This window comes from Canis lupus, chromosome 22 (genome assembly GCF_048164855.1).
Source record: "Canis lupus baileyi chromosome 22, mCanLup2.hap1, whole genome shotgun sequence".
NCBI lineage: Eukaryota > Metazoa > Chordata > Mammalia > Carnivora > Canidae > Canis > Canis lupus.
Genome location: NC_132859.1, coordinates 20,706,966 through 20,719,430, shown reverse-complemented (window position 1 = coordinate 20,719,430; position 12,465 = coordinate 20,706,966). Strand labels below are relative to the sequence as shown.

Here is a 12,465-nt window from a genome sequence, read left to right as displayed (position 1 = left end):
CCCACCACACCACCACCGAGGAAACAGTGTCTATACTTTGCCTAATGACACATCAGACACTTTGAAAATTACATCGTCAGTGAATCCATTTGCTTCTTGGGCTCCATTTCCTTTTTTGTGTCCTCTCTCCTCCACTTTTTTGAATATATTTTTTCTGCAGTGACAATTCTCTTGTTTTGTCCCCATGCACACCTATTTATCTTGCCACTGTAAATATCAGTGACAAAGTCTATATTCCTTTTTGTATTTCTCATTCACCATTTCATTCGTTTTTCATACTTCAGTGTGTCTGAAGGCATGGGTGTTCATTACCATTTTTCTTTCATTCCACCTCATTTTTTTTCTCTAGACTTTGCTCTTTTCTCCATGAGTATTTTCTAAGCTTTTCCCTTCATGTTTTCTCTTCTGGTAATTCTGTCTTGACACTTCTAACTTGAGATTTTTCTAATAGCAATTTCTCCTTCTTCTTCTTCTTCTTCTTCTTCTTCTTCTTCTTCTTCTTCTTCTTCTTCTTCTTTTTAATCCATCCTCATCCCTCTTGCAGCCTTGGCCACAGCCGTCAGTTATAACCTTAACAGTGGCCTCCACTCAGAAAAGTTGTCAAGTTGATAAATATTGATATCTACCCTACCATTTTACCACCGCTTTTCTGCTAATGCATTTGGTTGGCATCAATCAGTTTCTTTGCCTTCTGTGAGCGCTCAGTGTGGGAACTGGTCCCGATCTGTCACTTATAAGTAATCTGCTCCACATTTCATCAAGAGCTCAAAGGGAGAAGAAAATATGGAGGAGAAGTAGAGGACAGAGAGCCAAGCTAGTGTGGCCCAGAGGGAAGGGAGCTAGGAAGACCCAACAAGGCACAGAGAGGCAGTCTGGTGTGCAGGGGGGACCCGCCCGGCCATACCCTTACTGCTGGGGACAGCAGCCAGGACTTACCGCACCATGTCCTCATTGGGATGTTAACCCTGCTTATCTCCTCTAATAAGGCTCCCCAGGGATGAAGATCTACATTGACCCCTTCACTTATGAGGACCCCAACGAAGCTGTCCGGGAGTTTGCCAAGGAGATTGATGTATCTTTTGTGAAAATCGAAGAGGTCATCGGAGCAGGTATGGCTCTCCCCTCCCCTCGTTTCTGTTCTCTTGGTGTCCAAACTTCTTCCCACCATTCTAGGTGCTCTCTTTCAGCATAAAAAGCCATCCCATTGGGAAAAGAGCTTTTAACATCTTTCTCCCCAGAAGATGAGTCTGAATCATCTACAATGTATGTCTAGGATCTTTTGGGGACCTTGATCATGGTGACCAAGCTTGACTGGTGTTGCAGAGAAGTCAGCGGTAGTTTTGCAAGATTCAGGCATAGCTCTGGAAATGGACTACCAAATGTGGGTAGAAAGAGAGATACACGGTACATAACTGAGAAGACTTTGAAAGAAACAGATTTTTAGAAAACTTAGTGTCTCACTCACTGATAATATCTCCATGGCTCTGGATCAAGATTTCTTCCCAAACTTTCAGTTCTCCTTTTCCTACATACACGTATTTAGAGACAGATCACAATCAATTGAAGAAGGACCACTGTTTCCAGAAGAAAACCAACCCATAATGTATTTCCTATAAAAGAACTATGATATGGACAGTGACCCAAGACAGATTTCACTTCTGAGAAACATGTGTGCTTTCATCCATCTTACTGCATTGGAATAGAAACCCAGCCCAGCAGAGAGCTAACTACCTGACATGCTCTCAGGAGATCCTACCTAAAGACTGACCTAGAATTTTCATCTTTCCTTAATGGATCAGTAGTTGAGTCAATTTGGCAATGGACCTAGCCTTATTAATGTTAATGAGTAAGATATCCCAAAATATCATCACTTCATAAGTAGTCTCTTTATGTCTCCTCTGCTACCTGTTTTGAATCTTCTTAAAATTGTGTTTGGTTTGTGTCCTCTTTCCTACTTTTATTGTCTTCTATGACATTCTTTGTCTTTCTCCTCCTTCAATTCTTATCAACCATTGTTCAAGCTTTCCTCATTCATATGATGTCGTCTTCGTTTTAGTTCCTGCGTTCAGAAGTGCTTTATTCATATCAATATTTGGAGATCCATGGAGTTGCCTCTTCCTGTAACGTTTTAACACGATAAAATATGCTTAGTCAAAGTCTTATAGACAGCCACGTCGTATATTATCTTTAGGGGGAAAGCCACTATCCTTCCATTCACTGCGTCTCTTAATGCACTAAGGGGTCAAAAAGCCATCTGTGAAATTGGAAGTCACATTTGAAAGCTTGCCCCATTAGGGCCACCATTTTCATGCTCTGGTTTCTCTCTTAAAGAGTTCCGCACTCATAACATCTCTGTGGTGGCTGCTAGAACTGTCCCTGTCAGGACACACCTCTCCCCTCTCCCCACCCCCAGAGGAGTTCCAGCCGGGTGGCCATAATCTGATCCACATGAATCTATACATATTTCCCATTGACTTTCATTAAATATGTTACTGAACCACGACTTTCACTTCTGTGCAGATAATTTTCTCTTCCTCCTTAGATGCTGACATATTTAAGGATCATGCCTTGGAAGGCTGGATACCAGATAAATTGGATTACTCGTAGGGGCTCAGATTTCTCCAGTGAACTTGAAAGAGTGTTGGGGAGGCATGCTTCCAGTCCTGCACCCTGTTTCCCCACATTATTAATTGTTGTTATGTCATGTGGTAATGGAGCTAGTGATTTTAATGTTGTTATTTATGTCATGTGCTTAGAGCGATGTGTTCTGGACTGCATTTCACCCCAGAGAGTGCACATCAGCCCCCTCCCGCCTTTGTCAGGAGAAGAGTAAAGAGCCTTCTCACTTTATGACCCTGCCGGGGAGTGACAATTTGGGGTGAGCTCACCAACTGCTAGATGCCTATAAAGGGACATTCGATGGCCCTGCTCCATCCTTCACTTTCCATTTTTGTGTAGCTTTGTTGCTGCCGCTGTGTTTGTGCATCTTGCTCAGAGAAGGTCAGTCCTGTCCATGGCTCACCCAGTAGTAGGGAGCGATCGATACATTTAGCAGTTTATAAGATGGCCAGTAGCACAGGGTAAAGATTGTGCCTGGTCGCTGCTGACCACCCTCTACCAGACACTCATCTCCTTATGATTCAGAAATTCTGGGGCTAATCCCTGTGGATATTAATTCACTATGTGTAACGCGATGCAGTTTTTAACAGAAGACACTCCTAGCTGGAATCAATCCCCACTCTCCAGTTCTTTCTCTCTCCTCTCTCTCTCCACTCCTGCTTCTCCCACACCCCACCTCACTGAGACTGGCTTCACTTTGTGCTAAAAGAGAGCTGGTGTGAAGGTCAAGTTAAAAAGAAAAGAATTTTGTAAGTTAATATTTATACAGTGTTATTGGCAATACTGCTCTTAGCCTCCTGGCCAATTGGGAGCAGGGGGCAAACACTGGGTTGCAGATGGTAATGACAAAGGAAAAGAAGACTCAGAGCCATTTGTCCTTCCCCTGCTTGTGTAACCTTCCTCCCCACACCCCCCCCCCCACAAGCCCTTATTGAATACTTCCTACATGCTGGATGTGGGGTTCTGGAGATGACAAAACAGCAATCCTCTCCCCTCCCCAGAGGTCTGGCAATCTTACTGGGAAATAGACCGGTAGTGTGTTCACTGTTTCACCCCATCCATGACACGGGCGTGTACACAATGTTGGGCCAACACAGAGCTATGTTGGGTTCCTTGTTCTGGAAATGGGTGTGGACATCAGGAAGGCTTCCACAGAGAAGATAACCTTTGGCCTGAGCTTTCAAGGATGAAAACTAGGAAAAAGAACAAGCTTTTGTGAAACTCATTAGGGAATGAGACAATGACAGAAGAGGAAAATTACATGATTTAAGGAGAGAAATGAATATGACCTTCTAGCAGCAGGATGCTGGAGCCAGCTGGCACTGCCTCACAAGGGCCCATGGTGTACAGTTCTTTCTCGTCTGGTGTTTGGTGATACGTGTTGGTAGGGCGACCCCAGCCCCAGTTAGGAGTATTTACACAATGGGAATTGGCAAATATTACAGATGGAAGGTATTTGTTTCTTTGTTTCTTTGCTTTCTGTAGAGCTGGTAGTAGAACACTTTCTAGTACATCCTAAACTTCCAGGCTGTGCAAGATTATTTCAAGAGGATGCAGAGGAACCTGCCTATGCCTGCTGAGTGTGGAACGCAAGGAGTGGGTTGTGATCATTGCAAAAGGGATTGAGTTTAGAGTTCAAGAAGATCCGCATTCATGAAACATTGATTTTGTCCCTGAGACTGTGGTGGATGCTGGGAAATGCATGATGCCTAACAACCCCAGCCCTATAGGAGTTATCATTTAACAAACACACAGTGCCATTCCACAAGAGGGTGGTGGGCCATTGACAGCTAAGACAAGGGACCCAGGGGACAGATAGTCCTGGAGATGGGGGAAGAGGCTTGAGGGCAGGAGAGAATCCAGGGAAAAAAGACCTTAGGGGCCCCTGAGGATGTGGAGGCTGACACTCCATTGGCACATCCTGAGAACAGGGAGAGAAGGCTGACAAGGAGGTGTTTCCTGAGGGTAAATAGCAAGTGTGGAGTCTGGGGAATTAGGCTGAGACCTGGAGTTCCAGGAGCTTGGGTATGGATTTTATCCTATAGAGGGAGGATGGTGTGAGTCTTAGGTACGTGCCTGAGCAGGCTAGGTGATAAGAATGAGGCTCTGGGGACATGAATCTGATAGATGCTATATCCGGATTCGACTAGAAGGAGTTGATGAGAAAGGGTGAGTGAATCTTTGGAAGCATGGAGACCAGTTATGGGGTTTTGCTTGGAAGTGTGGGGAAGGTTTGAAATGGCCACCGCTGGAATGGAGGTGGTAGGCTGTGCTCAAGTAACTAAACAAAACACACACACACACACACACACACACACACAAAAGTAACTAAACAGATCTAAACCCGAATGTATCCAAACATGGTGAATGGAGCTGATGGGGAGATGCTACATGGAGGTTGTGGCCTCCAGTTAAACACTTGGGTGGGGGGGTAGCGGTCATGCATGTGAGTAAAGGCCAGTAGAGTCAAGTCTAGGTGCTGAAGCTGAAAAATTGCAACAACTGCCCAGGTCTTCTCAAGTTGTTGGAGATGTTGGACAAAGTAACCATGACCTGGATATGATAGCATCCAAGAAGACTGAGCGATGATGAACTCATTAACCATCATGCAATTAGCTGCCTGTCTTTCATCATCACCCTCAAAGTTCCATGACGGCCACACAACCTCAGGGTTTTGTTAGTCTCGCACCTGGCCTGGTATTGCACTCAGATGTTCCATCAAATGTTTGTTGCATATGGTTGAATGAAAGTGGGTCCTTGGGAGGAGAGTAGAGCAGGGAGGAAAATTTGGGGAACTGGAAGAGCTTAGGAGAATGGAGAAAACCCAGAGGGAGGTGAAGGGTCCTGAGTCACTTGGCACTCCAGAAGTGGCCCAGTGGGATGATGTCCAGCCTTTCACCCTTGCTGCAGATAATAGATGTCACTGGTCTCTTCAGAGAGGGCCACAGGCCTCTAGTGTCTTTAGAAAATATCATATCTTTGTAACCATGAATTTTACTCATAGGAGCCATCTCACAGGCCAACTCCAATGCACTGGTTAATTCTGATCAGTTTGATCCATAGATTCACCCAGAGCATAAAGCAGGGTGCCATCCATAATTGGGCTCCATGGCATGAATGGCAGTCTGGGTTGTGCAGTGTGTAACCTATGTAGCATCCCTGATCATGACTGTCAAGTACCTGAAAATGTAGGTAGAGGTGACACTAGAGGGTGGCGTCTGGAGGAAGATATGGCAATTGTATTTTATTAATAAATCTCCTCCTCTGACTCTAGCAGCTGCCAATTCAGCATTTCCACAGATCACTTTTTTGTGAGAGAGGGGCAGGTTTATGGGGAGAGGGCTGCATGAAGAGAGCTGTGGAGGGGAATCTGTGATGTGCACAGATTGGGAATGGGACCAGAAGGCCCACTTGTTCCGTCTTCGAAGAAGATGGGTTTCTTGGGGGGTGCTTTGGTAGAAAGGCCACCTGCCAGCCTGACTCTCCTGGACTTATTCAAAGTGAGGGTAGGCAGCATGAGGATGGCCTCAATATTGGATAAGAGTCACAACAGAAGGGTTTCCAGAAAAGGAAATCAGATAGATGTCTTAAGTAATTATAATTAAGGTAACTGGCATATATTGAACACTCACTATGGACATACTTTACAAGCATTGTCTCACTTTGCTCCCTTAATGTGAGGTAGGGTGTGTGTGTGTTTGTGTGTGTGTGTGTTTAACCTGGTGAGGAAATCAACATTCAGAGGATAGCTTGCCAAAGATTGTGCTGCCAGCTGAGTGAAAAATAAAGCAAGAATTGAAACCCATACACAAGTGATCTAGGTCTGAGGAACATAACCCCCACCTACCTACCATTATTGGATACCTACCAATATTCAGTTACTATTCTGGAAAAGAGCTGTTGAGTATACAGGGACATTACTTCTGATGGTAAACTCAGGGAGTTTGGAATATGCACACCTCCTTGCTGGCAATGATGATACTATCCTGGAATTCATCATGCCCATGGGGTAGGCACCTCACATTCCCTGGGGAAAGCAAGTTCTTCCATCCTCCAGTCCTCCTCCTCTAGTATGACCAGTTACCGACCTTAAGAAGGATAACGATGAGGATCAAGATATTTAGCATGTTCAGCTATATGTGCTTGCTTACATTATGCAACTAATGTCATCTATTGGTGGGCAGTTGCCAAATGACCACAAACAGCTATAAGAAAAGAGAAAATCAGTTTGCTCTCACCATATTAGGTATCGTGGACATCATGGCTGTCGAGCAGGTTCCATCTCATCTGCTAACGCCAGTAGCCTGGTAATGGGGACCTGGGAAGCTCTGCTGAAAAGGAGGAATAGGAATATTGTGATCGATAAGGAATGTCTGTCCTGGGTGCAGGGTTAGGAGGTAGCTGACTGCCTGCCATGGTTTTACTATCCCTGGTTTAGCCATAACCTACTTACCTTGCACGGGCTAGTGTGATAAAACAGGCTGGAAATCTCACTTTTAAAACCTAGTTTAAATTTATTCTTTAAAAGTTCCTTTTCTGGTGGAAGCTTGAATTAGTAACTAGAAGCTCTGCTTTCCTTTTTTTCCCCCAAGGCAGTTTGTGACTTCAAAATGCTGCTAAAAAAAAAAAGAGTGCAATTGTGTGTAGATTTGCACTGCACATAGCCAACAGTCACTGCTTGAAATACCTGCTGGCAGGTTGGATGTTTCATTTTCAAAAATTGAAAATTCTTTCCTTCTGATTTTATATATAATAGTTGAGGCATTTAATGCTGCTGAACCACTTTTTCTCTCTTCCTCATTTTGTCAAGGAAAGTAGGAAAGAGGATCTGGCAAGGAGCTGAAAACTTGTAGGGAATTATATCAGTAGCTGTCTGGAGGACAGTTGTGGGAACTGGCTAAATTACCCTCAGCTGACAGCCTGGAGCGCCAAGGTTCTCAAACTTGAGCCAGGCATCAGAACCATCTTGGAGGCATATTAAAACTCCTGTCACCGGGCTGAGCTTCTGAACCAGAAGGTCTAAGTAGAGCTACAGAATCTGCATTTTCTAACAAGTTCCCAGGTGATTCTGATGCTGTTGGGCAGAAACCACACCTTGAGAACCAGTGCTGAGAGCCCCTGGCCCCCAGACTGGCCTGAAGCTGGAGCGAGGTCTTACCCAAAGGGAGGTTTGGCGGTAGAAGAGGTTCTAAGGTCAGCTGCAAAGATGCCTGCCAATCAACGTCCAGCTAGAAGAAAAAATTAGGCTGGCTACAATTACTGTCAGATCTGCGTAGAAAGAACCAACCATAACCACTACCCAGTCATTTCCTATAAGCATCTATTTTAAATATGATGTTAATGCTTGATTTGTTGAGAATATTTTTAGGTATTATGAATTTTTATCAAAAACTGAAAAATGGATGGCCGTGGTTTGGAACTCATGTAGAAGCAAGCTCTTTAGAGCTCAGATCATGGCAAATCAAAGCATCACAGACAGCAGGTTCTGGCCCTAATTACAGGAAAGGTGTCAAGAAGCAAAAATAGTTTCTTGAGAATGATATATGAACCTGAAGTCAAAGATCAAGGAGACAGAGTCTCTCAGATGGTAAGCCACACCAACCCTTGGTTTTCCGTTACTAATAATGGCAGTAGGCCTTGACTTCCACTCCCTATGAGGGTGTGGTGGTGCTAGAGGGCCAGAGCCCTCACACTTTAGTGCCCTAGGCTTATCTGGGGATGCCTTCCACACCCAGATACCTGGCAGCAGGCCTTCCCCATTACACCTCTGTCTTGGGCCCCTTCAGTTTTCAGATACCTGCTCTTCCACCTTTTTCTCTTCCAGAGCCCATACCCATGCATTACTACCCTCATGCCCCTACCCCTGACTTGTCTTAAATTGCTGCCCACATGTGTCTCCATAGCTTGTAGTTGCACTACAAAAAGCACAAAGCACTTTCTCAGAGACTTGACACCCTGTGAGGAAGCCCCCATGGTTGGTCCTTTCTTTTTATTGTGTAAAGCTGAGGAAACTGAGCCTGGAGACATGCCCCTCAAGTCGATGGCCAGGCTGGCGTAGATAGGAGCTGCTTCCTCCACTCCCTGCCAGAGTTCCTCTCCTAGCACTGGGGCCACTTAATGAGAGGGTGGAGCACAGCCTCTGAGTGAGAACTGTGGACTAAGTGGCTTCCTTAGCAAGTGGGTACTTTGAAAACCTCTGGGCTTGGAGAATATGAAGCCATTTCTTTGCCAGACAGGAAAGGAGCTATTTTTACAGAATCAGTATGAAGCCACTGCTTCCCATGACTGCAGAGCAAATTCCTGGGAGCAGTCACGCCACTCCCACCATAGTGACTGACTACAAAGCCCATTACAAGCTACCCAAGAACAGCACATCTTTTTAAAGTCTATATTTTTTTAGAGTGGTTTTAGGTTCGCAGTAAAATCAAGTGGAAGGTACACAGATTTCCCATATACTCCTCGCTCTACACATGCACAGTGTCACCCACTATCAGCATCCCCCACCAGAGTGGTACCTTGGTAGATAAACCTACACTGACACATCATTATCACCCGAGGTCCATGCTTTACATGAGGGTTCACTCTTGGGGTTGTATACTGTACGGACCTGGACAAATGTATGATGACACCTATCACTATGACAGTTTCAGACAGAGTGGTTTCACCACCCTGAAATCTCAGGAGAGCACATTTTTATTTCATAATTTTCAAGACCTATGTGATGCAACCTGCGCAGAGGATACAATTTAAAGCTCAAGTAGTAGAAGCACTACACTCGGATACCAGTCAGCCACAAAGATTAGACAATGAACTAACATTTGTCAGTTAAGAAAGTAGTTTGAGCCACACTGTTCTGTGTAGATAGAGCTTGCCAAAGCCACACCTTCACTGGTTTCTTCCTTTTCTTGTTCTTTCTTTTCATTCACGTCTATGAAGCCCACACTCTGTGGCAGGCCCTGTGCTGTGAGAGGCAGCCTGTACACAGGCGCTGCTTTCCAAGGGATTCAAAGTGGCAGTGATAAAGTCCAGGTATTCTGGGGCCTTTGGCACTTCCCCCGATCCATTTGAAATATGCTTGGGTGCTTTAGGCCCGTGGCACTCAACCTGGCTGCACATCAAAACACTCTGGGCAGCCAGTCCCATCTTCACGGGTCACCACCCTGGGCCCCATGTCCAAAAGGGCCCACATTTAGTTTAATGCACTGCTCTCCCAGTCTTGAAATCCTTCATAATTTTTGAATGAGAATTCCTTCAGTTTCATTTGGCACCTCGGTCTGACCCATAAATTGTGTAGCTGATCCTTTGGGCAGCTGTTAACTATGTCCAGGCTCAGGGTGCACCCAGACAAGTGAATCAGAGTTCTTAGAGGTGGGACCCAGGCCACTACTCTATACTTTATACGAAGTGCACCTGCTCCCCTATAGTGGGTGGCCAACTTTGGGAACCACTGGTGGTGGTCCCGTGTGTGTGTGTGGCGGGGGGGGAGAAGACATCAGATTCCCCTGGAGCCTTTCCAAACTCCACACACTAATGTAGAAATTGATGAATATTCTGATGCCTAAATATTCTGACCCCACCTGACTCCCAGGCAGGAAGTTTCAGTGAATGTGAGATCTGTCTAGGAGATAGTCCTACTCCATTTTCAGTTCCCTGCATATGAGTTGCCGTGACGGTGACTGCACTGTTGGGGCACGGTGGTCCCTGGATTGTGACTTCATATCACATGGCTATGTTCCCTGCGGCACCGCTGAGTGAGCATACCTACCAAGAGGCAGTATGGCAGGAAAAGGGGTGGGCTTGGACAGCATCCCTGGCTCTGACTCGCAGCTGGGGGCTTGGGGCATGTTTTCTTTGTGCCCCAGTTTCCTTACGAGTAAAATGAGCATAATAACACCCAACTCACAAGGGTGCTGCAAGGATAAACTGAGATAAGGCATGCAAAGAGCCTAGCACATTGCCTGGCACATAGTAGGTAGGTGGTCAATAGATATTGATGTCATATCTCCTCCAAGAAGAAATGTTACCATATCTTTGCTTTCAACTTCCATCTTTTTACTAAAAGAAAATGTAACTCAGTATTATAGCAATAAGGAAGAAATACTAACCAATATTCTTCAATCGGTATACTTATCAAATATGCAATTTGTATTCATGCAGCTCATGGTTACTGAATGCTTCCTATGTCAGGGTGTCAGAAGGATGGATTTAATATCTATACACACATATTATAGATCATACATACATACACACATATATGTATATTTATAGACACATGTATGTGTGTATACAAATATATACACACATATATACACATACTATATGCACACATATATACGTACACATACATACATACATATATATGACAGGTTCCTGTTGTGGAGCACTTTTAAGAAAATTTTACTCAGTTGAATAACAAAAGTAATGCTTATTGCAACAAGTCAAACAACATAAAAGGAGCTAAATTAAGTTTACTAACTTTACTTCCCCACTCCTATTCCCACCTTGTAGGGCAACCATTTTTAAAAATAATTTTAAGTTAAAAATAATTTTATGTAGATTTTTTTTCCATTGTTTTTCTTTTGCATCCACACACACTCTGTTTGGCTACAAACTGCACTCACATTCTGTAGCTTTCTTTCCTTTTCTTCCCCATTTAACAATACAAGTCAGGACGTATGACTCATCTACTAGTTCTCGGTAGCTCATGGCATTCCACAGGATGAATGTGTCATTTTCCAGCCATTTCCCTGGTTATGGGCATACAGTGTTTTGCTGTAGAAGAAAATGCTGCAGTAAACAATCTTTTATAAGAAATTTAAATACTTCCTTTTTTTTTTTTTTTTTGGATAAAGCAGGGATAGAGTCTCCAACAGGTTATAACCCAAGAGCAGACAAAGCAGAAGCCAAACAGGTAGTAATAAATATGCTCCCCCACCTTTTATGGGCATGCCTACCCCATACCAGGCACCACGGTGGGTCCTACAAGCTAGGAACATGAATGAGACTTAGTCTGACCTCAAGCAGTTCACCAAAGCAGCATTTGATTAATGTCGAAACCAGTGTCACACATGATCTATGCCTTAAGCTCCGCGTTGAAATCATCCTAATGGTGCTTGAGCCAACCTCTACTCCAGCCCTAGCTTCCAACAAGTCCCCCAGACTCTGGAGCAGTTTGGTATAAAAAGCCCTTTTTCTGCAGCTTCCTTCCAATGACTTCTGCAGGAGAAAACAAACAAAGGGAACTCCCAACCAAATCACAGAGATGTTAACTTGCTTTTCTCCTTTGGCCAGCAACAGATTCTGCTCACAGTTGGGTCCATTGTTTTCTTCCAGAAACTAAAGATAAAAGAGGAAGTCTCTCCCCGACCCCCCTCCACCAGCAGAAAGCCAGGAGTCTCCCCATCAGGCTTTTGACACACATGTCACTGACGTACTTGCAAGTAGATGCTAAAACTGCTTCACATGGAAGAGCTGGAAGTTACAAAGCCAAGCTAAAGAGTAGAATAATTTTTGAAAGCATGTTTAACAGGATTCAACAGATTTTTTTTTTTTAAAGCAGCTATGAAATAGTGTCACCAGAATTGTTTTTACTCCGGGTGATTTTACTGCACAAATGCTTAAGTGCTGCGGCACCCATGGAGGTGTACCACTCGTGTTTGCGCGGAGAAACCACTTGGCTCTTCAGCTGCCAGGAATACAGGTAGCTGCCAGCCCCAGCTGGGGCACCTTCGGGACCAGCCTCAGCCTTCCCGCCAGAGGCCAGCTCCTCCCGGCAGCCCAGGCCAGTGACCGAGCTCGGTGGGAGGCTAGGGCCTGGGCCTTCCCCGCATGGGTGCTCTTTATTCT

The 12,465-nt window shown here is 44.7% G+C and overlaps 1 protein-coding gene across 5 annotated transcripts in view; it reads left to right on the top strand.

Annotated features, from left to right (window-relative positions):
- Nucleotides 1-12,465, top strand: part of EPHB1 (EPH receptor B1) — a 473,975-nt gene that overhangs the window by 404,484 nt on the left and 57,026 nt on the right. For all 5 annotated transcript variants that reach the window (XM_072792651.1, XM_072792650.1, XM_072792649.1 and 2 more), the window contains one exon: nucleotides 987-1,109. In XM_072792651.1, coding sequence (XP_072648752.1) covers nucleotides 987-1,109 — 123 coding nt within the window. The remainder of the gene's footprint in view (nucleotides 1-986; nucleotides 1,110-12,465) is intronic.